We start from the raw sequence: 27,385 nt of genomic DNA, 5'->3' as shown, positions 1-27,385 counted from the left end.
TTGTCAAGACATCTATTTTAACTGCTAGACATTCATGCATCTTTAATAAACATTCCTTCAAAAAGTATCTATTAGATATATTGAAATTGCCAATTGAAAATCATCCACCTATGACAAAGTTATATTACATTAAATGTTCCTACAAAAAGAAAGAAGACCCACCTGAAGATAATTTGAATTTAACGGAAATATTAGAGACTTCAGTGGAAAGGGAACGGGCTACCTTATTGGTGACGTTTGCCCTTGAATTGGACAAAATAAACATTCTAAGACTATTTTTTAAACATGTTAATGATGTTTTTTTTGCTGTGGAGAAAATAAACATATTTCCTGATTTGGCTAGGGAGACAGTGGTAAGAAGGAAAGAACTAATGGCTTTTAAGCCAAGAGGTCTGGCTCTGGGAGCCACCTTCTTTGTCAAGTTTCCCTGCAAATGTTTTGTAATATATGATTTAAATACTTATTTGTTTTTCGATCCAAAAAAACTAAAAGAGTTTATTGAAGTTAGAGAACGAATGAAAGAGCTCCCTAGAACTGTCTCAGAGGATAATGCTGTAGCCTGATTGCAATCTTGGTGAATTTTCTGCGCCTAATTGGAATTTTTGTATAATTTCCAAATTTATTTTCTTTTGTATTTTATTACCTTGTTCTTGGATCACATATAGTGGTTAAAATTTAGACTACAATTTCCTTTAGATTAAAATGATTGTAATAAATGTATGTAAGTTTTCTGACATTTATAGAATATATGAATGTAAATAACTAAAATTTAATAAAAAGAATTAAATATATATAATAAACATTCCTAATTCAATGACTGTCTTAGCAAACTACTGTAATCAATCATCTGATTAGAAATCAAAAAATGCAGTTTAATCTATAAGACTATATTATGGAATATTAATATTACTACAATGTGGAGGGTGCATGGGAATGAAAATCCTTAAGGAGAAGCGGGAGGCAGGAAAAATAGAAAGGGAATGGGATTTGATATACTGCCTTTCTGTGGTTACAATCAAAACGGTTTACATGTTATATACAGGTACTTATTTTATACCTGGGGAAATGGAGGGATAAGGTGACTTGCCCAGAGTCACAAGAAGCTGCAGTGGAAATCAAACTCAGCTCCCCCTACACTAACCTATAACCACACAAGGTTTCCTACAGGTAGGAATCTGAGTGACTTGGAGAGGCTAACACATATCACCAGCTGTAATTTCTCAGAGTTAGTCTGTTCATTTTCCATTATTAGCAATTCCATCTGTTCTATTACTTCTTTCCTTTAAGGGCATTTGACAGTTCACCAGATTCTCTCAGCTCCTGTAAAAAAAAAATGCATAAATATAGATATACATATCTCACTATATGTAAGGTTTAGTATTAATAACCTAACTGGATTCCTAGCCTGAGGTTATAAAATCTTGAACACCAATCACATATTGAACCAGTTAGACTCCAAGGAACCAGGCAATCATGTTACCACCCTTGAACTCAAAGCAGAAATGAGCTTCCCTCTTTCACTCTAAGGACAATTACGGGATGTAACAGTTTCTCATTTTACACATAACCACACACAGAGCACAGGTGTAGGGTTGTATCTATGTGTTGCTCACAGCTTATGTACATAAGCATCCTTGGTCAAACTGTATGTTTCAATGAATAGAAAACTGACATGAAATCTACATGGTACAAAGTTAAATATGATATTTTCTGCAATTTTTTTATGCATAAGTACTATTTATTTGCTGATTTATATCATTCAAAAAAGGTAAATATGACAGATACAAAAGTTTAGACACCCTTCCGTTTGATTCATACTATTTCTATGTAAAACTTATTAGTAAGATCCAATTCATACTATTTCTATGTAAACATAGTAACATAGTAGATGACGGCAGAAAAAGACCTGCACCGTCCATCCAGTCTGCCCAACAAGATAACTCATATTTGCTGCTTTTTGTGTATACCCTACTTTGATTTGTACCTGTGCTCTTCAGGGCACAGACAGTATAAGTCTGCCCAGCACTATCCCCGCCTCCCAACCCCCCGCCCCTCCTCCCAACCACCGGCTCCGGCACAGACCGCACAAGTCTGCCCAGCACCATCCCCACCTCCCAACCACCAGCCCCGCCTCCCAACCCTGGCTCCGGCACAGACCGTACAAGTCTGTCCAGCACTATCCCCGCCTCCCAACCACCAGTCCCGCTGCCCACCAGCTTATTAATAAGATCCGAAATGTTTAATTTTTTTTTATTTACAATATTTATATTCTGCACAATCTAAAAACCTCAGCAGATGACCATTAAAACATACACAGTATAAGATGACAATCACTAACAAGATCAAATTTTCAAAGCCTCATTATACATTTAATCTTCTTTATACAGGGTCTTAGACTGTCCCATAGGTTTGCTTAAACTGATATGTTTTCAGTTCTCTCCTAAATGCCTCTATTTGTCTAATATTCCTTAAGGAAATGGGAAGAGTGTTCCATAATTTAGTCCATGCAATCTGAAACACTGAAGCAACCGGGTGTACTCTATTCAATAAGGCACGATGCCTAACTCTACTAGATCATAACGGAAAAGGGGGCATGGCCATGGTGTCAGCGGCATTCTGAAAAGTTGCATGCGAGGTTACAGAATACTGGCTCAGCGCGCCTCACTTGGATGCTACCATTTACATCAGGTTTCTGCAGGCAGGAGTCTGGTGTATAAAGTTAGGTGCAGGAATTGGTGCTAAGTCTATAAAGGGCGCGTGCCTTTACAGAATTGTGTTTACCACTGATTTTTTCAAACAGCAAATTTTGAGCACGGTTTACAGAATTTTCCCTCTATGCTCGGAGAAAAAAGGGTGAAGCATTTGGAAAAAAAGAATACCTCGCTCTTAAGCATCAGAGTGGATCTATAATGTTTTGGGGTTGTGTGGCATTGGTGACACAGGAAATATAGTATGGAATAGTTAACAGCTAATGTCCCACAGTCGGTGAAGAAACTGAAGATGAAAAGAGACACCAATACAGAACTGACCTCAAAATCGATTTTGGAATGGACATCATAGTGTCTAGACTTGAATATTGTTGCAAGATCTTTGGAGAGGTCTTAAACCATGTAGTGCATGCAATGAGATCTAAGAATATTTCTAAGCTGGAAAAGTTCTGCAAGGCAGAATGGGGGAAAAATTCCAAAAGAACAGAAAGAGCAGGCTAAAGGAAACATTCGGAAGCTATTATTTCTTGTAAAGGTGGTATTGCAAAGTACTGACGTAAAGGGTGTCCAAACCTATGCATCTGACATTTCATTGTTTTCTTATTTTGAATCTGTAAAAAAGCTGCAAACAGTAGTTATGCATTACAATTTGCAGAAAGATGTGCACGATTAACTTCATAATGTCCAGCAGATTGGCACTTTAAAACAATTTAAAATGGGGGTAAAATATATAATAAATAAAAACAACATGATACAGTACCCTCATTCAACTAAATCTAAAAATTATTTTATGTTGGACTATCAGAATTTTGCAGCCACTTGAAGAAAGCAATAGGTCATATTCTTTCTCACTGAACCAATAAACTTTTAACTGGGGTCTTGGTTTTGTACCAACAACAGATGTTTTGAACAATATTTAAGGTGCAATACTGGATTTACCATCTTAATGCTGTTACACTGAATGATTTGAATATGCAGATTGAATAGATGGCATAGATTTATTGGCTAGTATGGTCATGAGATCTGTGGTTTAAGTGTGGAATAAAGCTGCCACCATCTTTTGGCATTTTGACTGAAGAAAGAGGGAGATACAAGCTCTGAAATAAAGGAGGGAAGAGTGGAATTAAACAGAGCAACTGCCTTGATACAGCGGGGATGGCAAAACATGAATTCATGTTGAGCTCCTGTTTTTTGCCAAAGCTCTCTATTCTGAGTATAATTGGAAACTTTTATAAAGATAAGTAAAAACATTTTTGATGATGGAATATATAACTTTAATAAGATTTTTCCACTAGTAGTTAAGTTGATGGAAAGTATGGTAACCAAAACAGTTACCGATTACATATACAAATTCTCTATACTACATGAATCTCAATCGGGATTTTGCCCCTGCCATAGCACTGAAACAGTGTTAAACATCCTCCTGGCCAGATTCAGACAGGAAATAGCATTTGGCAACAACGTACTTCTCCAATTCGATATGTCTAGTGCATTTGACATGGTTGATCATAATATATTACTAAGACTCTTAGATTACTTCGAGATTGGTGGTAATGTACTCAATTGGATCAAGGGTTTCCTAACCACCACAACTTATCAAGTGAAATCAAATTCAAATCTATCACCCCCGTGGAAAGCAGATTGTGGAGTACCTCGCGGATCACCATTATCACCAACCCTTTTCAACCTAATGACTCCACTAGCCAAGGCCTTATCCACTCAGGGCCTCAACCCCTTCATCTATGCTGATGACGTCACAATATTCATCCCCTTCAAATATGATCTGTCTGAAATCACCAACGAAATTAACCTTAGCTTGCATACCATGAACTCATGGGCAAATGTATTCCAGCTCAAACTCAATGCAGAAAAAACACATTGCCTCATCCTCTCATCCCGCTTAAATTCAAACATTCCCTCAAACCTAATTACCCCAGATTATACTCTCCCTATTTCAGGTAATTTGAAAATCCTCAGTGTCACAATTGATAGGAACCTCACATTCGAGAACCAAGTTAACTTCACAATCAAGAAAATGTTCTACACAGTGTGGAAACTTAAAAGAGTGAAACCATTCTTCCCAAGAGCAATATTCTGCAATTTGGTACAATCAATGGTCCTTAGCCATGCCGACTACTGTAACGGAATTTATGCTGGATGTAAAGAAAATCTTATAAAGAAGCTTCAGACCGCGATTTGATAGGGCCAAACCCCTTCGTGAAAAACACTGGCTACCAATCAGAGAACGCATTGCTTTTAAAATCTGTACCCTGGTCCATAAAATTATATATGGTGATGCCCCAGGAGATATATCTAACCTCATAGACCTGCCAACCATAAACTCAATCAGATCATCATGCTGTTATTTAAATCTCCGCCATCCTAGTTGCAAAGGACTTAAGTACAAATCAGTTCATGGATCCAGCTTCTCATATATGGGTACACAACTCTGGAATGCACTCCCAAAAACCATGAAAACTATGTACGACCACCACAACTTCCGGAAATCACTAAATACTTGCCTGTTTGAAAAGGCATATCCCAATCTACCTGACTTAATTACCTGAATCCAGCAACTCAAAGAAACCCAAACTTGTAATGAACTTAATGAACTTTATATAACTTCCCTTTCTATGTTTCTATAATGTGTATGTACATATTTATTTCATTTAGAATAACATCACTCTGTATTTGTTTCTTCACCGGAGGAGGCTTTGCCTCATGGCACTATGTAAGCCACACTGAGCCTGCAAATAGGTGAGAAAATGTGGAGTACAAATGTAACAAATACATAAATAAATACATTTTTGATTAAAGGTTTATCAGACTTGGTGAGGAAGAATATAGCCCACTGCTTTCAAATCAAGCTTCAAGTGGCTACAAAATTCTGATGGTCTGACATAAAATAATAGTTTATAGAGTTCTTGGTATACTGCCTATTGATGGGACGTACTAGATAGCTTATAAAACTAAAAATATAGGAAGAATGGAATGTCATTAAACATAGGACAGGCCATGAAGAAAAGCAAGGATAATACATATATTAATTATGACAACAAACAACCCCGACACAAGACGACAACAAAGATGCTAAAAGCAAAATGGCAGCTCGCAGCAGGCTCAACAATGATAAATGCCCAACAGTCACCACTCTATGCCATAAAGGATTTGAGAAAAGATAAGTTTTAAGGTTTGCTCTAAACTTTAGCTGGACCATGAAATTCTGCTGTAGTTACTTGAAAATATTGGAATTGTTGGAAAAGTGCAGAATTGGTTTAAGACTTTTTGATTCGCACTTATACAGTCAAAACAAAGGATGGCCTATCTTCTTCCTGGAGTAGTAACTGTGGAGTCCCTCAAGGCTCTCCACTGTCGCCGCTGATTTTCAATATTTGTTTACGATCTTTCGGTTTCTTGTTATATAACAAGAAATCCGTTCAATATATATATATATATATATATATATATATATATATATATATATACAGTATATATATATATACATCTCAGTTTTGATACCTTTTGATTCTATTTCTGTAATAGATTCTATTCTAAATCAACAATGCATGTCATTAATAAATAATTGGATGTTTGATCATAAGTTAAAATTGAACACTGACAGGCTCATTTTCGAAAGAGAAGGACGCCCATCTTTCGACACAAATCAGAAGATGGGAGTCCTTCTCTCAGGGTCGCCCAAATCGGTATAATCGAAAGCCGATTTTGGGCGTCCTCAACTGCTTTCCGTCACAGGGAAGACCAAAGTTCACGTGCCAGAGGCGTAGCGAAGGCGGGACCTGGGCGTGCCTAACACATGGACGTCCTCGACCCATAATGGAAAAAAAAAGGGCATCCCTGATGAGCACTTGGACGACTTTACCTGGTCCTGTTTTTCTTATGAACAAGGCACAAAAAGGTGCCCAAACTGACCAGATGACCACCAGAGAGAATCGTGGATGACCTCCCCTTAATCCACCAGAGGTAACTAACCTCCTCCCACCCTCAAAAAATATCTTTAAAAATATTTTGTGCCAGCCTCTATGCCGCCACAAATGTCACACTCAGGTCCAACACAGCAGTATGCAGGTCCTTGGAGCAGTTTTAGTGGGTGCAGTGCACTTCAGGCAGGCAGACCCAGGCCCATCCCCCCCTACCTCTTACACTTGTGGTGGTAAATGTGAGCCCTCCAAAACCCACCAGAAACCCACATCTAGGTGCCCCCCTTCTCCCTTAGGACTATGGTAGTGGTGTACAGTTGTGGGGGGGGGGGGGGGTTGGGGGGCTCAGCACACAAGGTAAGGGAGCTATGTACCTGGGAGCACTTTATGAGGTCCACTGCACTGCCCCCTAGGGTGCCCGATTGGTGTCCTGGCATGTCAAGCGGACCAGTGCACTACGAATGCTGGCTCCTCCCACGACCAAAGGGCTTGCATTTGGTCGTTTCTGAGATGGGCGTCCTTGGTTTCCATTATCGCCGAAAATCAGAAATGACCAAGTCTAGGGACGACCATCTGTAAGGACGACGTAAATTTTAGGCTTTGGGTGTCCCCAACCGTATTATCGAAACAAAAGATGGACGTCCATCTTGTTTCGATAATACTGGTTTTCCCGCCCCTCCATTGGGACACGAAATGTTTTTTTCCTGATGAAAAATTTGAGATGGGTGCGAAACAATTTTGAACAAGATCATTTTAGAATAATGGTTCAGTCTCTCTTAGTTTTTCAATTGGATTATTGCAATCTGGTATATTTAGGACGTAATAAAGGTTTGATGAGGAGACTGCAAAAGATACAGAATAGAGCAGTTCGAATGATTTTCAGATTGTCTAAATTTAATAGGATCACTCCCAGTTATTTATCATTACACTGGCTGCCTACTGAGGCTAGAATCTATTTCAAACCGGCGTGCTTTCTCTTTAAACTTGAACTTCTATATGGCTTGGCACCACATTTTATATTCATTTATGTTTTGAGAACAAGACGTACTGGTACTGTAGGTTATTCTTTTCCATCATCAAAAGGTAAAAGAGAGAGTACATTTCTTTGAATTAGGGTTGGCATTTCAAGCAGCAAGATTATGGACTATGATTTCACCTATATTTAAATCTTCTCAGTCCTATATTCTTTTTAGGAAAAATTTGAAAATCCTTTTGTTTCAGAAATATGTATCCCACGCTAACACTATTGATTTACTATTTTTTCTTAATTACTAAATTTATTATTATGCCCCTTCTTCCCAGTTAAATGAAACTGGCTTCTTAAAAAGTTGTAACCCGCTTAGAACTGCGAGGTAATAGCAGGATAGAAAACCAATTTACCACTACCATTTGTGATGGTAAATCACAATACAGAGCTAAGGTCTAATGAAATAGCTAAGGCTACCCTACCAGTTTCAAAATCACTATGGAAGGAACTGATCAAGATGGTTACCAAGTTACTGCTCTAGATGTAAAATGTTAGAGTGTTCAATGTGTTGGAGAAATTGGGAGAGAACTACCCTCTCTGTAAACTTAGGAATGAGTGGCAGGTTAGATATAGGCCTTGCCTGGAACTAGAGAGAAGAGCAGTATCAAGAGAAGATTTTTTTAAGATGGGACAAATTATGGCCTTTTTACATGGTTGAGGGAAGACTCCAGATTAATAGATTCTGATTTATCATTGTGAGTAAGGGCAAAACTGGCGTACCAAGGGGGGGGGGCGGGGGGGGCGGTCCGCCCCGGGTGCCAGTGGGTGGGGGGTGCTCCGCTCCCGCCGCCTCCTGTGGCCGTTCCCGCGGCGCCGCACATTAAAAAAACCCGGTGAAGCAGCGTCGCAGGCAGCGCCTCGTGCCCTGCTTGTAAAAAAAAAAATCAAATCTCCTTCCTTCTCCTCCTCGTCTTGACGTCGACTCGGGCCTTTGATTGGAAGGCCCGAGTCGACGTCAAGACGAGGAGAAGGAAGGAGATTTGATTTTTTTTTTACAAGCAGGGCACGAGGGGCTGCCTGTGACGCTGCTTTGCCGGTTTTAACGGGACTGAGGTGGGGAAGGAGAGGGGCGAAAGGGACTCGGGTGGGGGTGTTCAGAGGGGAGAAGGGGACTGGGGTGGGGATCTCAGAGGGGAGGGGAGAAGGGGACTGGGATGGGGGTGTTCAGAGGAGAAAAGGGGAGGGGAGAAGGGGACTGGGGTGGGGGTGTTCAGAGGGGAAAAGGGGAGGGGAGAAGGGGACTGGGGTGGGGATCTCAGACAGGGGAGGGGAGAAGGGGACTGGGGTGGGGATCTCAGAGGGGAGAAGGGGACTGGGGTGGGGATCTCAGAGGGGAGAAAGGGAGGGGAGAAGGGGACTGGGGTGGGGGTATTCAGAGGAGAGAAGGGGACTGGGGTGGGGTCAGACAGGGGAGGGGAGAAGGGGACTGTGGTGGGGGTCTCAGACAGGAGAAGGGGAGGGGAGAAGGGGACTGGGGTGGGGGTGTTCAGAGGGGAGAAGGGGGCTGGAACTGGGGGCTGAAAAAAGGGGCAGAGAGAGAGAGGGGACAGATCCTAGATGGAAGGGGGAGCGAGAGGGAGGGCAGACCCTGGATGGATGGGAGAGGGAGGGCAAATGGTGGATTGAAGGGGCAGAGAGAAAGGGCAGGCAGTGGATGGAAGGGACGGCAGAGAGGGCAGACACTGGATGGCAGAGAGAGAGAGAGAGTGAAGACAGATGCTGGATGGAAGGAAGACGGTGAAAAGAAGATGAGGAAAGCAGAAACCAGAGACAACAAACTGTAAATAAAATATTTTTTTTTATTTTTTTTGCTTTAGGATAAAGTATTGTAGATGTGTTAAATGTTTATAATAGAACATGTAAATAAGGTAATCTTTTTATTGGACTAATTTTAATACATTTTGACTAACTTTCGGAGAACAAAACCCCCTTCCTCAGGTCAGGATAGGATACTGTAACAGCACTATACTGTACTGACCCGAGGACGGAGGTTTTGGCCTCTGAAAGCTAAATGTATTAGTCCAATAAAATGGTATTATTTTACTTTCTATATTTGTTTTATTTCTATTTGTTAATTTGTAACGTGGTGATTGGTACTTGTTAGTTTTTTTCAAATTTACATCTGCTGTCTTTATATTTTGCACAGTACTAGGGGACAGTTTCTGTTTCTGTGGTGTTGCATTGTATGCAGAGTCTGGCATTGGGGGTTCAGTTTAATTTTTGTCTAAATAGAAAGTTTATGATTACTTATTCTATAGTGGATTAGGGTGTATCTGTGTTTGTGAAAAAGACATGGCTTTCAGTTGGCATTGACTGTGCAGGATCTACGATCTGTACTATTCTGTCTGGTTTCGTTTTACAATAGGTGAATTGATGTTCTAGTGCTCACTGTAGTGTTTAAGATGCTTTCCTTTTCCTTGTGTGACTCGTAGAAATGACTGCTTATGGTATGGTAGAATTGCTCTATAGGTCCTGAGTGTTTTGTATTCTCGGCATGCCTAGTACTGGATTTGGGGGGGGGGGTGTTAAAAAATGACCGGCCCCGGGTGTCAACTACCCTAGGTACGCCACTGGGGCAAAAGACTGTGGTTTGTGATCTTGAGCCAAGGTCCTGGGACTGGGTTCAAAGAACAGGTTGTAAGACAAGAGGTAGCATCTAACTTTGTTAAAGAAGTCAAGGACACATGGTTAAAATGTTCCCTGATTGCCTGGAGTGGTCGGATAGTAGTGGGGAAAGGTTTAGAAGTGGAGGACCAGACTGAAAAAACAGGAGGGGTTGGCAGAAAGAGATGGGGGTGAAGGCAAAGAGAGATAACTGAAGAATAGTAATCTTGTCAAGAAAAAACTGTTTGCAAGCAAGTTAGCAGAGAGGGGAAAGAATAGGGTTGGTTACTCTTTCCAAAAATACTAGGGCTAGGGGGCATGAAAAGAAGCTATAAGTAGTAAATTTAAAACGAATAGGAGAAAACATTTCTTCAATCAACGAGTAATTAAACTCTGGAATTTGTCACCAGAGAATATGCAAAAGCAGTTAACTTAGCAGAGTTTAAAAATGGTTTAGATAATTTCCTAAAAGAAAAGTCCATAAGCCATTATTAAAATGGACTTGGGGAAAATCCACTGCATATTCTAGAATAAGCAGAATAAAATCTGTTTTACTGTTCTGGGATCTTGACAGGTACTTGGATTGGTCACTGTTGGAAACAAGTTACTGGGCTTGATGGACCTTCGGTCTGTCCCAGTATGGCAATGTTTATGTTCTTATCTTAGGTACAGTAGTAGAAAGTTGATGTACAACTCTAAAGAGGACTTTTGACTGATTAGAGGGAGAGCTAATCAATGTAGCTTTTTTTATTCCAAGATGGTATTTGCAGCAGGGCTCCTTGCCTGAAAGAGGGTAGAAGAATGGTGTTTCAGCCAAAGGTGCTCCACACGCCTTGTTTGACGTTTAAGAAGGTGAAGGTCAGCGTGAAACCATGATTAGTTCAAATAGGGCTTTTTGGAAGTAAGGGACTGTGAAACCTGAGAAGGAAAAGAGGAAGAGGCTGAGTGGAGGGTAGAATCACAAGTGGCAGCCTGGTTCATGGACAGGAAAGGAGAGGAAGGGGGTCTAATTTGTAAGAAACCTTTGCTGAGGTAAGGAAATGGGAGATGGATAAGGTAATTGAGCAAGAGACAGATGAAGAGATCAGACCAAGATATCTGTTGTGAGCTAAATGAAGAGAGGTTAACGGAAGGTGAATCATGAGTCCAAAATATGATCGGCAGTGTGGGTTACGGAACAAAATATGCTGGGATAGATTTGGTTGAATGAGAGTACTGTATTGTTGTATTTAAGTTTAACTTCATAGCATACAGAGGTGGTATCAGCTTCTGTTCACTTAGATATTCATTGAAACATACAATTTTACCTGGGCACAAACATTTGCACATAACTGTATACACCACACACACACACACAGACATATACACACATGGAGATAACTTTTCTTTTCTTTAAAGAAAACAATGCCATCTTGAACAATTCCATCCTCACATAAACCAGCCTGATATTCAACACTGGGCTGCAGGGGTTAAATAAAATTAGGATCCTCGACACCAATATCTGGATTGCGACCAGGACAGAATGTCAGAATATAGCAGCAAGAATCTACCCTATACAGAAAGTGGCGATATTCAACTTGCTATCTGGATAGCAAATTTTCTTTCTTATCTTTATCCAGGAAGTTATCTAGTTAGTGGTCTGAATATCAGTGCTACCCAGATAACTGCTGGAACTGCCCAGGATCTGCCCACATTTTGCCATGGCTCTATCCAGATAGTCCCAATAAACTTGCACTCTGAAATTTCATTTAATATTCTTAATTTATTCATACAAAACATGTATCGACAACCTACACATAAAAACATTTCAAGTGCTCAGACATTACTCCCCTTTCCTCTACACAGGCATAACCGCATTCATTCAGCTACTCCTTTCACTTTTCATTTATAAACATTTGCAAACCACTATGCGAAAATATATCTTGAAAAATACGTTTAAACTTTTTTTCTTTCTTTAAAGATGACCCCTTATTGTATCCTTGTTGTCAGTTCATTACTTGGGTGTGTGCTCACACCAGCTCACATCATTGTGCCATGTGCACCAACTGTATTCCACAATCAGCTGGTTCCAAAGACAAAGCTGTATCAATCCTCCGCAAACGGTACTAAACGCTTTCAATGCTTTCAAAGTTCCGATCTTTAATCATGCTGAGCTCTGTGTCTTGGGTAAGGGAGACAGTCTGTGATTCCCAACCTCAGGTGCAGCAAGCTGTAAGCTTTAATTACAATGTTCTCCAATGTGAGACCGCATTTCGGTGATCCTTCATCAGGAGGAACTTAATCTCGAGCCCCACAGGGCTCCTTTCCAAGCGGGACGCCTCCAGCTCCGCCTCCAACTGTAATGTTAACTCTGTGTTAAGGCTTGTTCCCCTGTTATATCGGTTTGTCTATCCAGATAGTACCAAGGTGGTTTATCTGCAAAGTGCCACTGAATATCCCTGGATAGCAATGGCTAAGGGAAATCTCTAGGTAACTGGGGCAATTTTCCAGATACTTCCCTTTGAATATTGACCTGACATATTTTAGTTGGAAAATATCCTGTTTAATAATGGTGATACAGAGGTGATACAATGCTGTAGAATGTCTTTGGGTTATTTCTTGAACTATCTGAGATGTGACAACATGAAGTAAATTCATTATACACAGAACGGTGTTAGGACTACACTCAGAACGTACTGATGAGCTTTAAGACCTATATGACATTAGGATTTTTACAAAAAAGTAAAGATGGGTAATTCTATTATGGAAAAGAAGGGAAGAACTGTCCTTTCAGGTAAGGCTGTTTCAATTGAGTTTGTTCACCCGATACATAAGAAAAAGTGGTGCCAGGAAAAAGACAGATAAAGGCAGAAACAGAGACATTTGATCACCTTCTCCATCATTGGGCTTCAAAAGTAGCTGACAGAAAAAACATTGAATTGTGTAGAATACATGGAGTCTTCCATTAAAATAACAAAGAGCTAATAATTTAATGAACATTCTTTACACTAACAACAAAGTTTTGGAATATGCTGCCCCACTTTTAAAAAAATCTGAAGTGTTAAATGCAGATCTAATGATGTTTTTTTTTTTATACATCAATTGTATTTTTAAGGAATAAGGCCATATGAAAAAAAAAGTTTCACTATTTTAGCCAAGAAAGTGAAAAACAAAAAAAAATTAGGGCCCTGTTTACTAAGGTGTTTTAGCATTTTTACTGCTCGCTAAAAATTAGCGTGCGCCAACGCTAGAGACACTCATGTATTCCTATGGATGTCTCTAGTGTTAGCGGATGTTAAAATCAATAGTGTGCCTATAGTGTGGCTTAGTAAACAGGGCCCTTAGTTTTGATTTCAGTGAACTATGAGCTGAAAATATTCACTGTGGCAAAAACAATCGGCTTTGCATTTTAGCTGGTTTGTAGATCAGGTCAATAAAATGCTTATGCGATCAGCAGTGGCACTGGCAGCATAAGTGCTTTGTATTTAAAATGCGGCCACATATATTGATAATTTTGGCTTCTTACATCACGAAACAGCCAAAGTTTGCCATTTAAAATGGGAGTCGTTAGTAGCTGAATATTGCCATGTAAATGGATAACATTTTGGTCAGCTCCTGAACAGGTAACATTCATTTAATTAGCGCTGCACAAATAGCATTTTCCCATTACCTAATGAAAAACCCATTGATTGAAATCTATCTATTCATATTCATGGAACAGCTGAAAATGCACCCAAATCTCAAAGCCATTTTGTACAGAAAGTTCAACGCAGCATCCTCAACAGAGAATTCCAAACATCATCAACATATTTTCTCTTTTCCCTTACCCCAAACTTATCTGCCAAAGCTCAGATGAAAAGCACAGGCAGCCTGTACTCTTATGGCCGCCTATATCACTATCCAGTCCCACACCCTACCCCCCCAGCAGCCTTGTCCCCCCACCAAGCCCAAACAGGGGTCTCTTCATCGCTGACTATCCTCATCTGAAGATTAAACTACTTGTTTTCGGATTTAGTGAGTATAAATATGGGTCCCAAATTTTAAAGAAATGTTTCCTGCATTTTGGGGGAATGTTGGGCGTCTTGTGCGACCATGGTCAAGAGTGTGTGGAACTGATTTCTTCAATTCTAATATGAAAGCAGGGTCTCTCATGTCAATTATTGCAATATACCGTTTTTTCTCCCTTTACTAAATATAAATCTAGCCCTCTACACCTTGTCTGGGGGGAGCCCTTACCGCCACCTATTTAGGTGATGGTAAGGGCTCCTGTGCTAACCCGGCAGTAACCGGGCAGTGCCACTGCTGGGTAAGTCCCAGCGTTACAAAAATATAAAATATTTTTCTGGCGCCGGAAATGGCGCATGCCGGAGGTGGAAACTACCGCCAGGCTCCTACAGTAGCCCAGCGGTAGTTCTGAATCGACGTGTGGCAAACCCTTTGTAAAAGGGTCTCCTAACCAGGTAGTGCCAATGAATATTAGTTATAACCAGCCATTGAGAAACCAACTAGGCTGGGAGGGGAAGGGGTCTGGGAGTAGAGTCTGGATGGAGCCACAACTTAGCCGGTTAGCAGCTGAGAAAGTGGATAAAGTTAGGACAATAAAAAGGCTGTCTTAACTGTATCTGTCTAGTTAACTAGGCACCAATCTGAATATGGCTCCCTGATTGAATATTTTGGTTTATTTTGCAAACATACTAATGAAACACAAATCTAATTCACTTCAAAAAATAGGTTATCCTCACTATTACAGTGAATTTATATTCAAACACTTTCTCCTTTGTTTTAATTTGAAGGAGGAAAAATACCTCATAAAACTATGGCAAAACGTAACAGGTAAATCACTGCATCAGTGAACCAACTTGCATGCAGTTAAAATAGTAATCATAGGTCAAAAAACCTCCATGCTGTGAAAAGTGTCCAATCTTCAATCAATTTTCATAACCAATATTCAATAAATCATTAAATACAAAAAAATACTTCCTTAGTGTATTATTAACATTTGTATAGCTCTACCAGACGCACGCAGCGCTGAACACCTGACATAGAGAGACATTCAACTATAATTACTGAAAATGGACACTTTATCTTTGTAATAATCATGTTTCTATATTCAGTCGCTCAGTTTTGGCATAGAGAAGTACAAAACAGTGTGGTCCTGACAGGGACTCGTTTCGCTTCCAGCTTCTTCTGGAGACCTCACTGTATTGCAATATGCAATCCAAAATATAATAGTTAACATTAAAAAAAGAAAAGAGAGGATCACGTGACGCTATGCACAGGAGCAGACGCTAGACGAATTGCTCCTGCCTTCTCCTCAAGAATCGCGTTGAAAAACTCACCCTCAAATCGTCTATTTGATTGTTATCGGCAAGAGGAAGCCTTTGGAAACGACAGAGGACTTATTTATTATTGACTCAGAAGCTAATGGCGACTAAATCAACCAGAAAAGAGAAAGATAAGAGTCGGCTGGCTGAGGACAAGATGGCGGCGCCGGCGAGCCCGGGAACTTCAGCGGTTGGATCCGCATGGGCCGCCGAGATAGTGGGCGAAGTCACTCAAGCCTTGGAAGCTATTTTGGAGAAAAAACTCAGCTCATTGGACACTAAACTAGAATCGCTACATAGCAGTGTAAATCAAATTCAGCTAGATATGGTGACTTATCAACAGCGAGCCAGTGATACTGAAGATCGCGTTGGTACTTTAGAATCAGAAGTAAATCAGATGAAAAAAACACTTGCCTCATATGAAGAAAAACTTGAGGATTTAGAAAACAGATCAAGACGAAATAATCTTCGTATGGTTGGTCTGGCAGAGGGGCAAGGAGATCGAGACTTAAGTAGATACTTGGAAACATGGCTAGCAGAGGAACTTGAACTACCGGAGTCTCTGGGCCCGCTGAAAATTGAAAGAGCCCACCGTTTAGGCCAAAAGCAGACGGTGGAAGGCAGACCACGAGTGGTCATATGCAAAATTCTAAACTTTGCCCATAAAAATGCGATTTTACAGGCCTTAAGGAATGGGAAAGAGCTGCACAGTGGGAATCGCAAAGTGTTATGCTTTCAAGATTACTCGGCAGCAGTGGCAGCACAAAGGAAAAAGTTTTCGCCAGTCTGTTCTGAACTCGTCAGCCGGAAAGTTAAATTTGCACTGCTATACCCGGCGAAATTGAGAGTTAATCACCACTCGGGAATAAAACTGTTTGACTCTGTGGAAGAAGCAAAACGTTTTGTACAACAGATAGAAATTGGACAATAATGCGGCGACATGCTGTGATGCTATAAAATCTGAGACTGAGAATTATTTGCAGGGGGATTGACCACGGATAATAGACGCATCAGAGAATCATATAAAGCTTGCATATAGCTCTTTACGATATGTCCCATTGGGGAAACTAAGTGGGAAGAGAGATTTAATATGTGAGTCTGTACTAAATAGCTAATGAGAAGATCGCAGAGACCAGGTATATGACATTTGCTGATAAATGATGCTGGAATCTGGACTAATTTAACAAACCTCAATAATTGAAGACGGCATTACAACTCATCAACCTGGTAAAAATAGACAGAAGTAAAAGTGAACTGTTTATCACTGCTTCATGTATCGTATAATGAAGGGGAGATAACCTACTAGATAGAGACTGATACGAGACAATCAGAAGAGAAAAGATAGATAATTCAACTGATAACAAAGATTAAACTCGGTAAAGAAATGTGTGATAGAATGGATAAGATAACATGATGGAAACATAGATTAATATGGTTAGATGAGGAATGAAAATCTGTAATGTTGAAGTGTCAACGGGGGAGTAACCATAAAGAGGACAAGTATTATGAGGGGAGGAGGGGTGTCGGAAGTGATCCATTTCCTTAGGGAACAGAAGGGGTAAAGAGGGGGACCTAGGAGGGAACGAGAGGAGGGAGGATATTGGGCTAAGAAAGGGGAGGGGTGGGTGGGGATTAACTCAATTTGTACTAAATGGGAGACTATCACAACCTGTAGGAGACCGGTACTTGCGAGAGGGAGGCTGGAGGCTGGGCTGGCCTCTCTCAAAAAGAGAAGATGAACCTGATACAGATTGGCGGGACTCTGGAGGGTAAAATATTACGGTAGCCTCATGGAACGTAGGAGGTATACACTCCCCTATTAAGCGCTCCAAGATTTTGCGACAGCTTAAACGTCTTGGAACAGATATAGCGCTGTTACAAGAAACGCACTTGTCAGATGTAGAGCACACCAAATTGGCTAAGTGGTGGGTTGCGGACTGTGTGGCAACGGCGGCCTTGGGCCGGAAAGGGGGGGTGGCAATACTTTTTAGAAAAGGAATAGCTGTCCAGGTGCACAAAACGATAAAAAATCCGGAAGGCCGGTTTGTACTCTGCATTGCCACATTAAATAGACAAAAAATAATTTTGGGTAGTATTTATGCTCCTAACACGCTAGATTTAAAATTTTATAAAAGATTGCTTAGGCAGATCACTCAACTAGAGCCATTGCCCATATTGCTGGGAGGCGATTTTAATATGACTTGGGACCCTGTACTGGATAGATCACATCCCCCGGCCGATTTAAGGCGGATTAGTACTAGAGGATTGCCGGATCTATGTACAACACTCGGGCTAATAGATATTTGGAGGACACTGCACCCACTAGACAAAGAATATACACATAAATCTAGAGCATATGGCACCTCTGCCAGAATTGACTATTTGCTAGCTTCCCACACACTATTAACAGATATTACTGAGGTACATATAGATCCTTGTGTTATATCGGATCATTCAGTGATTAGAATGTGCTGGACTGGGGGAGGGGCAGAAGAGAAGTTAAATAGTTGGACGTTTCCGGCATACTTGTTCAGAGATACACGATTTGGGGAATACTTACAGGCTAAATGGACTGAATATAAGCACTTTAACGAGGGCACGGTTGCTAGCTCCACCATCTTCTGGGAAGCTGTGAAAGCAGTATTAAGAGGGGAAATAATAAGTTATGTGGCACAATATAAACGTGCGAGAGACAGGGAAATTGTGCGGCTTGAAAAGCGACTAGTTAAGTTGAATAGACAATATGGTCTAACCCCATGTGGTAAAATTAGACAAGAGGTGATGGAATTACAAACAACTTTGAACTCCCTGATACATGATAGAGAACTGAAATCTCAAGCCTATTATCGCTTTCAATTATATAAGCATGGAAATAAAGGAGGCAAATTTCTAGCTAGACTTATAGCATCTAAATATTCATCCAAAAATGTAACAGCTATTAAAAACAAAGAGGGGAATTATCTTCACACTAATAGAGAGATTAGATCAGCGTTCCAGACATATTATCAAAGCCTTTATAAGGCGTCAGAACAAGAGGGACTTCCGGGTGAGCTATTTTTAGATGGGGTTCAGACCCCTAAATTACAAGCTAGGGATAGTACTCAACTGAATGCAAAAATTAGTGTCGATGAGGTGACATGGGTAATAGCTCAAAGTAAAATGGGTAAGACCCCTGGTCCGGATGGATATAAAGCAGAATTTTATAAGTTGATGGGTGACTCGGTGGTCCCTACATTGGTTAAAGTGTTTAATGAATGGATGGAGAATGGTAGGATGCCAGACCAATTAAATTTGGCTAGGATAGTTGTGTTTCCTAAGCCTAAAAGAGATGAAAAACTGGTAACCTCCTATAGACCTATTTCACTAATTAACCAAGAAGCAAAATTATTTGCAAAAATTCTAGCAAATAGATTGGGGCGAGTGCTACCTCATCTTATCCATACAGCTCAGGTGGGATTTGTACAAGGTAGATCTGTTTCCAAAAATCTGAGGAGTATTCTGGCAGCATTGGAAGGATTGGGCCACTCCCATGCACAGGCATTAATGATAAGTTTCGACGCTGAGAAAGCATTTGATAGAGTGGAGTGGCCCTTTCTGTACTCTGTGCTGGAAAGATATGGATTTCAGGGTAGATTCGTGCAGGCGATCAGGGCATTGTATCACCTACCTAGAGCACAGGTGCTGGTAAATGGAAATATATCGGGGGAGATCCAGATTAGTAGAGGTACTAGACAAGGGTGTCCACTCTCACCTCTACTTTTTGCACTGCAATTAGACCCTTTAATTAGAGACATATATGATTGTGCGGCGATTCCTGGGGTACAACTTAAAAATCAAGAATTTAAGCTTGCCGCGTTCGCGGATGACCTATTGATGGTTATTACGAAACCGAAGGAGACCCTGCACAATCTACTAGAGATAATTCAAGAATATGGAGACTACTCGGGCTTTAAATTAAACATAGACAAATCTGAAGCTCTTGAGATAAACTTAGACATTCAATCTAATTGGCCGGAAGGATTTCCTTTGAAACGAACGAACAAGTCTTTTACATATCTAGGGATTCAGTTACCGGCTAGTTTGAAGGAGCTTTATACTTTAAACATCACAAACCTGTTGGAACAGACAATTCAACAGTTAGATTCATGGGGCACTCTAACATTATCTTTAATGGGGAGGATTAGTCTTATTAAAATGGTGATTTTGCCAAGATGGCTATACACATTACAGGTCCTGCCCATAGTGTTATTGCAAAAAGATATCAAACGCTTATATCGATTGATATCCAGATTCTGCTGGGCAAAAAAACGCGCTAAGATGCAGTTGAAATATATGTTGGGGGGATGGAGGCAAGGGGGCTTGGGAATACCTAATATTAAATTTTACAATATGGCATGCCTCCTGCGCCAGACACGAGATTGGCTATTCCAATCCCAGGAACATACACCTCTAGAGATGGAAGAAGCGCTCTATAGCCCATATCATGGGATAACATTAGCACATTTACAGAAAAAGGAGATTCCGCATAGATTTAGGCATAATGTTCTGATTTTATCACTCAGAGCAGCGTGGAGATTCTTAGGGGAACTATTGGGTGGAGATCCAAGAGTAACTGAGTATCTAAACATCAAGGGAAATCCGTCTTTCGCGCCCGGGCTGGAAAATAAAACGTTTGATAGATGGGCACAGGCAGGAGTGACTTGTATAGCAGATGTATTGGGAGAGAGCGGGGACATACTGCCGCTGTCACAACTATTGGCTCAGAGGGAGCAGGTTTGGGGTGACGTGTACGCGCATTGTCAACTTAAACATTATGTACAAACATTAGATAAAGCAGCACTGCAGTGTAAACTGGGTAACAAAATCAAAAAATTCTTTGATGAGATATCTGAAAATGCCCCATCCATTTCCCAGATTCATCGGAAGTTGTGGGAGCTGGCTCCGCTGAAGGAGACGACCACGGTTAGACAGAGATGGGAAAAGGATATGAGCTGCAATTTGGAATCTTGGGATATTACTGCGCAGATAAAAGATATACCAAGAATAATTGGGGGTGCAGATTACAGGCAATGCGCGTACAGGATAATTCACAGAGCTTACTTTACCCAAGTACAATTATATAAATCAGGGGGTATAGAGACAGCGCTCTGTTTGAAATGTAATAGATATGATAATACTTTATACCATGCGGTGTGAGGATGTGTAGCACTACAGAGATATTGGAGACAAATAGTTACTTACCTGTCTCATGTTTTGGGTAGTAGAATAGACATGAATCCATGACAGTTGATACTAGATCTGAAAGATGCACCTTTAAGACTCAATGCTGACAAAACATTATTATATCGAAAACTATGTTTGGTAGCAAAGAAATGTATTATGCAATATTGGATCGCAGCCACTTCACCACCTTATTGGCATTGGCGTAACAGGGTGCACCAATTGTTAGTGTGGGAGGCGAAAGAAGTAAAAGGACAGTACAAAAGGAAAATACGGTTTCTTAAAATATGGGGAAGTTACCTGGAAAAAATGACAGAGAGAGGCCGAAGTTTGGTCATCAATACTTTATAAAGGAGCCATGTATCATTATAATATTGGGATATATCAATATGAGTTAATCAAGAGGGTTGGGGGTGGGGGGTTAGTAGGGAATAGTGGGAGGAGGGTGTAGGAGAGGGGATTGAGGAGTAGGAGTTCTGTATTAAATTGGAGCGGTAAGCTGATTACGTTACATCACAGTAGAATAGTAGTTGATTTACAATTGTACACTTGCCAAATCAAAGGTTCTGTTGTATAGTTGTAATGTTATGACTTTATTTAACAATTGTTGAAATATAAAGATGCAAGGAGGGGAGGGGGTTGGGGGAAAAAGAGAAATTGGATTCAGTGATTGAAGCAGATACATATGTTATTGCAATGCTGATTTAAAAACTGAACCTTGTTGTATGAAGTCTCCAAGTTGTATTGTACTGTGCATTTCGTTAATAAAAAAGTTTAAACATAAAAAAAGAAAAGAGTGTACATCCACAGTTCTGACTCAAACATACTAGGAAGACTGTTTTTCAAGGATCTTGGGCGACAGCTGCAGTATTGTAATAAAGTATTTCTGTCCATTTAGTGTGAAATACACCATCTACTATATAAACAGTTACGTCTAGGAAATAGATCCATGAACCTGACACTTTATGTATGAACTGTATAGCAGTGTTGCAAGTATTCAAACATTCCAAGAAGCTCATTAACTGCAAGAAATCCTCACTTTATAACATAAAGATGTCATCGATATATTACTTCCAAATGATGACATATTCACTGAATGGGGAATCACTCAAGATCCTTGAAAAACAGTCTGCCTTATTCTCAATTACTGAGATTTTGGAGAATTTGCAGCAATACACAAGATTACAAACAACAAGCTAAAGACTATTAAAGCAAGGTGAATATCCCCCGCAAGTACCGAAAGGATCTTATACTAGAGAACAGTTTAATAACTGTAATCTATTGCTGGCAGACAAAGTTCAACCTTCATATTAAGATCCTTGTGAGACCTTTATTTTGCGATACAAGATGGGAGGGGAAGAGGTGGCCAATATTATCCATAACAATTGGAACATCATGCAGTCTCATATTTTATTTCAGAAACATCAGTTGAGAATAGCACATTCAAGAGATCAAAACCTGAAGGAAATTTTAAGCCCAGGTTATTTATTAGAAGGTTCATCTGTGAGTTCCGGTGGACACTTGAAATGTGGGAGTTGCCAGTATTGTGTGATGGCTGTGGAATGCACAGAATTTATTAATCCCTTGGATAGGAAAATCTACAAATTAAGGAGCAATACTACGTGCAAGTCTAACCATGCTGTTTACATTTTGCAATGTCCTCGTAACAAGTTTTATGTGGGCAAGACTGAGCGCAAACTTTCAATTCAATTGAGTAAGCACAGATTCTGTGTTACTAATAAGAGAGGTGCTCCATTAGTTTCCCATTGTAGAGAGTTCCATCATGTTTTTGAGTCCCTCCGTTGCTGGGTCATTGATCAAGCGTCCATAAGAATCCGTAGAGATGCCAGTAAAAGACTGTTTCAAATAGAACAGTGTTGGATCTTTAGATTGAAGACATTGGAACCTTTTAGACTGAATTCTTTCTTACAGTGGGCAGCATTTCTTTAAGAGCAAATTGGATTAGTGAAGTGTCCCATCAGGATTGGGTCTCTGCTTTAAAGGCGTCCTTTTTGAAAGCAGGCACTCTCTTATCTTACTATTAGCTGTATGTCATGCAGTTGAGGAATAATCTGCTAGTATGTTTGAACCATAACTTTGGATGCACACTCTGTTTTCTTATGTTAACTACTGTATTTTGGATTGCAGATTGCAATACAGTGAGGTCTCCAGAAGAAGCTGGAAGCGAAACGGGTCCCAGTCGGGATACTGTTATGTACTTCTTTCTGCCAAGACTAAGCAACTGAATATTGGAACATGATTATTACAAAGATGTGTCCATTTTCGGTGATCACATCTGGATTTGCATTTGCACTTTATTGAATACTAAGAAAGTATTTTTGTGTTTGATGATTTACTGAATATTGGTTATGAAAATTGATTAAAGATTGGACACTTTTTACAGCATGGAGGTTTTTTGACTGTTTTAACTGTGTGCAAGTTGGTTCACCAATGCAGTGATCTACCTGTTACGTTTTGCCATAGTTTTATGAGGTCTTTTTCCTCCTTCAAATTAAAACAAAAGGGGAGAGTGTTATTCTGCAAACACAAAATCAAGTTCCATAATAATAAAAAACACAATTAATAAAAAACATTTTTTAATCCATGAAAACAAGACTTCCTTCTTACCTTAACAGTATCTAACCCTCCAACAAGTTCACCTTTCACATATAACTGGGGATATGTTGGCCACTTAGAATAGCTTTTTAAACCTTGTCGAATCTTCAGAGGAAAGAGGAAAACATTGATAGAAGTACCTGTTAGGCAAGTGTACCATGAAATATATACAATGTCAAAATCAACAACAGTAGTTATATATCCTTTACTTACTTCTAAATCTTCTAATACATTAAAGGTCTCAAACTCAACACTGCCAAAAGAAAATGTTACAATTAGTCTATTGTTTTCTTATTTACAAATATAATAATCATCATCTCTTTATTCATAACACACATTCTTAGTGCCAACTTTTTTTTTCTTTTTTTTAACAGAAGAGCTAAGCAACAAATGAAAAATGCTGTAGACTGGTGCCATATGGCCACGCAAAGGAAATCTGACATCTATCTTGCTCCTATTATTTTAAAAAATGGTATAAGGCCAGCTCAGTGGCTTTGGTGCACTCTGCCTTGCAGAAGGTCCCTAGATCAATCATATTCAGGTCAGGCCATCTGCTTCCTGAGTTGACAGGAGATGTTGCAAAGGCAACCTTCAGAGGCCTGGGGGAGGGGGAGAGGAGTTCTCAAGAGCACATTCAGGGCCCATTATTGCAAGGTTTCACAACCAGATTAGGTGTTTTGTGGAGTCTAAAATATGGGGGAAATCCTTGTTCCAGTTCAGCAAAAGGAAACTGCTGGGTCAAAAAAGGTTTAAAACTACAGTAACTCTTACTGTGTGTGTTTGCGGGTGGGAGGAGGGAGTGAAACAGAAAATGTTTCGGTCAAGGGTGACACGTAATTGTCAAATTTGGAGCCTATGATACAGGGTTTCTGGAATCAGGATTATTGTTGGCATGACCAAAACTACCAACAGTGAAAGGGAAAGTTTATTAAAGCAAGAGAAAATCCTCTGGGAGTTGTGAACATGGGCTCATGGTGCCAGATCACAGCCCTAGTTTTGATTCAGTGGAAGAAAGAGAAGGAAATATCAGTAAAGAAGTCAACAGCTATTTTTAATGGGTCTTCCCCCAAGTTTTCATTAAATAATGTTCTTTTAGGAATTGTGCCTTAATATATTCACACAATTGATTAATATCACAACAATCTTGTAAACTATGTAAGCTGAAAAAATTAAAAAGGTGAGCTAACCTTTTTAATTTTTTCAGCTTACATAGTTTACAAGATTTCTCAGTAATTTATGTAAAATTAATTGAACTGTAGCAGAGTAACAATATCTATAGTAGCAGCTGTTCATTTAGAATAGTCACAATTGAGCAGCAAATTTATCCATTGTGGCAGGTGGAATGCATTGCAGAATATATATTGCTAATGAATCAAAGTGACCATGAAACAGCATAATGCACATATCACCATACCCAAGAGTATTGTACTAAAAGTATACAATTACTCATTAAAAAAAGAAGATTCCAAAGATTTATTGCTTTTTAAGCTGTAGTGATATTTCTGTACCTATTATCACTGCATGTAAAACTTTTGATGAATTCAATTTGACTTTCTTTTAAATGAAAATGCATTATAATTGAAAGAAACAAAATGCATACCCAGTTCTGGTCAAAATGTTTAACATCTGCCTGCTGAATCCACATTTAGACATCTAAAATCAAGAAAAAAAAGTGGCTCATTAACTTTAAACATACTTAATTTTCAGTGCTTCCTAGTAAATTACATCTTATAAGGAAGGCTGCCCAGTGTGACAATTCCATAACAACTGCCAAAATTTGCTGTGGCATTACAACTTCATCACAAAACCACACCTATCCCTACTTCACCATCCTAGATGCTATGCGCCACAGCCCATCACCACCTCATATCTTCCCCTGATGCTGCTACGTCCTTGCCTTGGACCACCATGTAACTTCACCCTACCCCACTTCTTGCCAGCTAGCCACCTCATGGCTCACCTTTCCTGAAGAGAGCCACCTGCAGTACATATGTGATTTTGCAATCACATATAGCACAATTGCTTATCTTTAACCAAAGTTCTCCAAGGATAGCATGATATCAGTTCTCACACACGTGTGACGACATCTGACTGAGCCCATGCCAGAAAAACATAAACAATGTTCCAAGAGCTCTCTAGTATGGTGCACCACAAATGTGCAGGACTTCACACACTAGCGTCATCACACAGGGCCACATCAGTTCTGTAAAGTGAAGAAGCCAATTGCTAGAAAATGTAGGTGGGTTTCATGATAACTGATACCCTGCTGCATAAGAGAAAACCTGTTAAGGGTACATAGCTTTGCTTTCTCCAAAATCAAGTAGAATGTCACTATCTTCAAGCAGGGCTGTGCTGTGGGTATACAGGTAATGCAGTCTCACAAGGCGCAAAGGAGAAGGGGCGGAAAACTACTCCCTGCCCATTGTCTCCAGTGTGTGGCTGCAGCACAGTGGGCAGGGTGAGGGTGCAACCAACCTGGAATCATCAAGATAAAAACGGTGTACCAGTGTTCTCAAATGCTTCTTAAAGGGGCTGGCTAAACAGGCATATAGCTCCTCCCCAAACACTTCTATCTAGCACCGTCCCCCTCCCCCCAAATATGATGCCCCCAACCTGGTAGACCCCCTCTCCAGAAACATTCCCCCTCCTCAGAAATATTCCCCTAATCAAGATTCCCAACCTTGAAGCATCCCCCTCCTCAGGATGCCCCCCCCCAACCTGATGCTCCTGGGACAGTAAAACAACCACAGCTTTTTGGTGTCAGATGACATCATCTAATGTGTAAGGAGAATGGTATCCTGTTTATATTCTGAACAAGTTATTTACAGGAAATACAGTCAATGGCGGTAGTGGCTTTGAGCACGGATGAGACCAGCCATAGAAGCAAATTAAGATATAGGCTTGAGCCGCAAAGAGGAGGATTAATAAGGCATCCAAGTAGGTGATATCTGATGGCACAAGGACAGAACTGGCCTCCAGAGATCAGAATGCAACAAAGTTCTGAGCATGCATAGATCTTCCTGCACGCAGTTAGTTCCAAAGCTGTAAAAGGAAAAACAACTCTTGGGGAGAAAGGTTGTGTGCCATATCAATCCTGCTGTCTACAGAAAATGTTTGCTGGAAGCAAGCAACATTGCTTTTTCTAGTGACAAGCAGGACTGAGTCAGGCACACAAGTGGGTGATTACCAAGCTTAGGGCTATAGCAAGCAAGTTTCATACTCATCAAGAGTTCACAGCAGAAAGTAAGAGTTGTGCATTAACATGGAGAGTTTGGCCCTCGAAGGTGCAACCAGAGACAATGACTGCTAAGACGCACTCCTGATTAGAAAAACATGAAGACAGATTTACTTGATCCCTTGGACTTTTATGCCTTAGGCCAACTTCTTGCCCTTCTCTAAAGAAACAGTGTGTTTTAAGCCTGTAAAATGTATTGGATATTTTCCTGCATTGATTATGTTCTGAAGTGTATTTCTCCTGTTTGGCCAGCAGATGGTGAACGTTTATGCTTAAAACTGTTATAGAGGACTGACTTCTCTTTCGTTTAGTTGACACACAGATAATAGGAAGTGCCTGTAGTGATATAACCAATTTTTATTTGAAACTTGACTGTTCTTGGCTCTGATTGGCCTGCAGTTTGAAATTACCTAGCAGATTCTGACTTTTGCTTCAGTCTTAACCCGGAAGAAAAGAGAGACAGATTTCTTTGCTGAGGCTCTGTGAACAGTTCTGTATCCTGACCTTCCCAGATACTGTTTAGACAGTATATAGATGTTTAGTTAGTGTTATAATTGATCCATATTTCATTACTTGCTATTGTTTGCTAATTGCACATTTTTCGTTCATTGTTGTCACATTCTCGAGGCCCTTGGTATGCTGTCAGGTCCTCGGGGCTGCACTGGGAATCGTGAGCCCTTGGGCCCCTGCCGAGGAGCGGCAGAGGCATGCAAGACCATCTTGGAACCGGACAT

General features: G+C 40.2%; 1 protein-coding gene across 3 annotated transcripts in view; it reads right to left on the bottom strand.

Moving 5' to 3' along the window:
• Positions 1-1,092: 1,092 nt before the first annotated feature.
• Positions 1,093-27,385, bottom strand: part of LOC115470074 (glutaredoxin-3-like) — a 177,169-nt gene continuing 150,876 nt past the window's right edge. For 2 of the 3 annotated variants that reach the window (XM_030202965.1, XM_030202968.1), the window contains 4 exons: positions 25,017-25,069; positions 23,630-23,669; positions 23,429-23,521; positions 22,008-23,305 (listed from right to left, as the gene is read on the bottom strand). In XM_030202965.1, coding sequence (XP_030058825.1) covers positions 23,246-23,305; positions 23,429-23,521; positions 23,630-23,669; positions 25,017-25,069 — 246 coding nt within the window. In that variant the 3' untranslated portion in view covers positions 22,008-23,245. Of the gene's footprint in view, positions 1,321-22,007; positions 23,306-23,428; positions 23,522-23,629; positions 23,670-25,016; positions 25,070-27,385 lie in introns of those variants that run through there. The other variant, XM_030202966.1, reaches the window with a different exon arrangement.

This window comes from Microcaecilia unicolor, chromosome 5, assembly GCF_901765095.1.
Source record: "Microcaecilia unicolor chromosome 5, aMicUni1.1, whole genome shotgun sequence".
NCBI classification, from domain to species: Eukaryota; Metazoa; Chordata; class Amphibia; order Gymnophiona; family Siphonopidae; genus Microcaecilia; species Microcaecilia unicolor.
The sequence above is the reverse complement of the archived record's forward strand: the minus strand, read 5'-3'. Positions and strand labels throughout refer to the sequence as shown.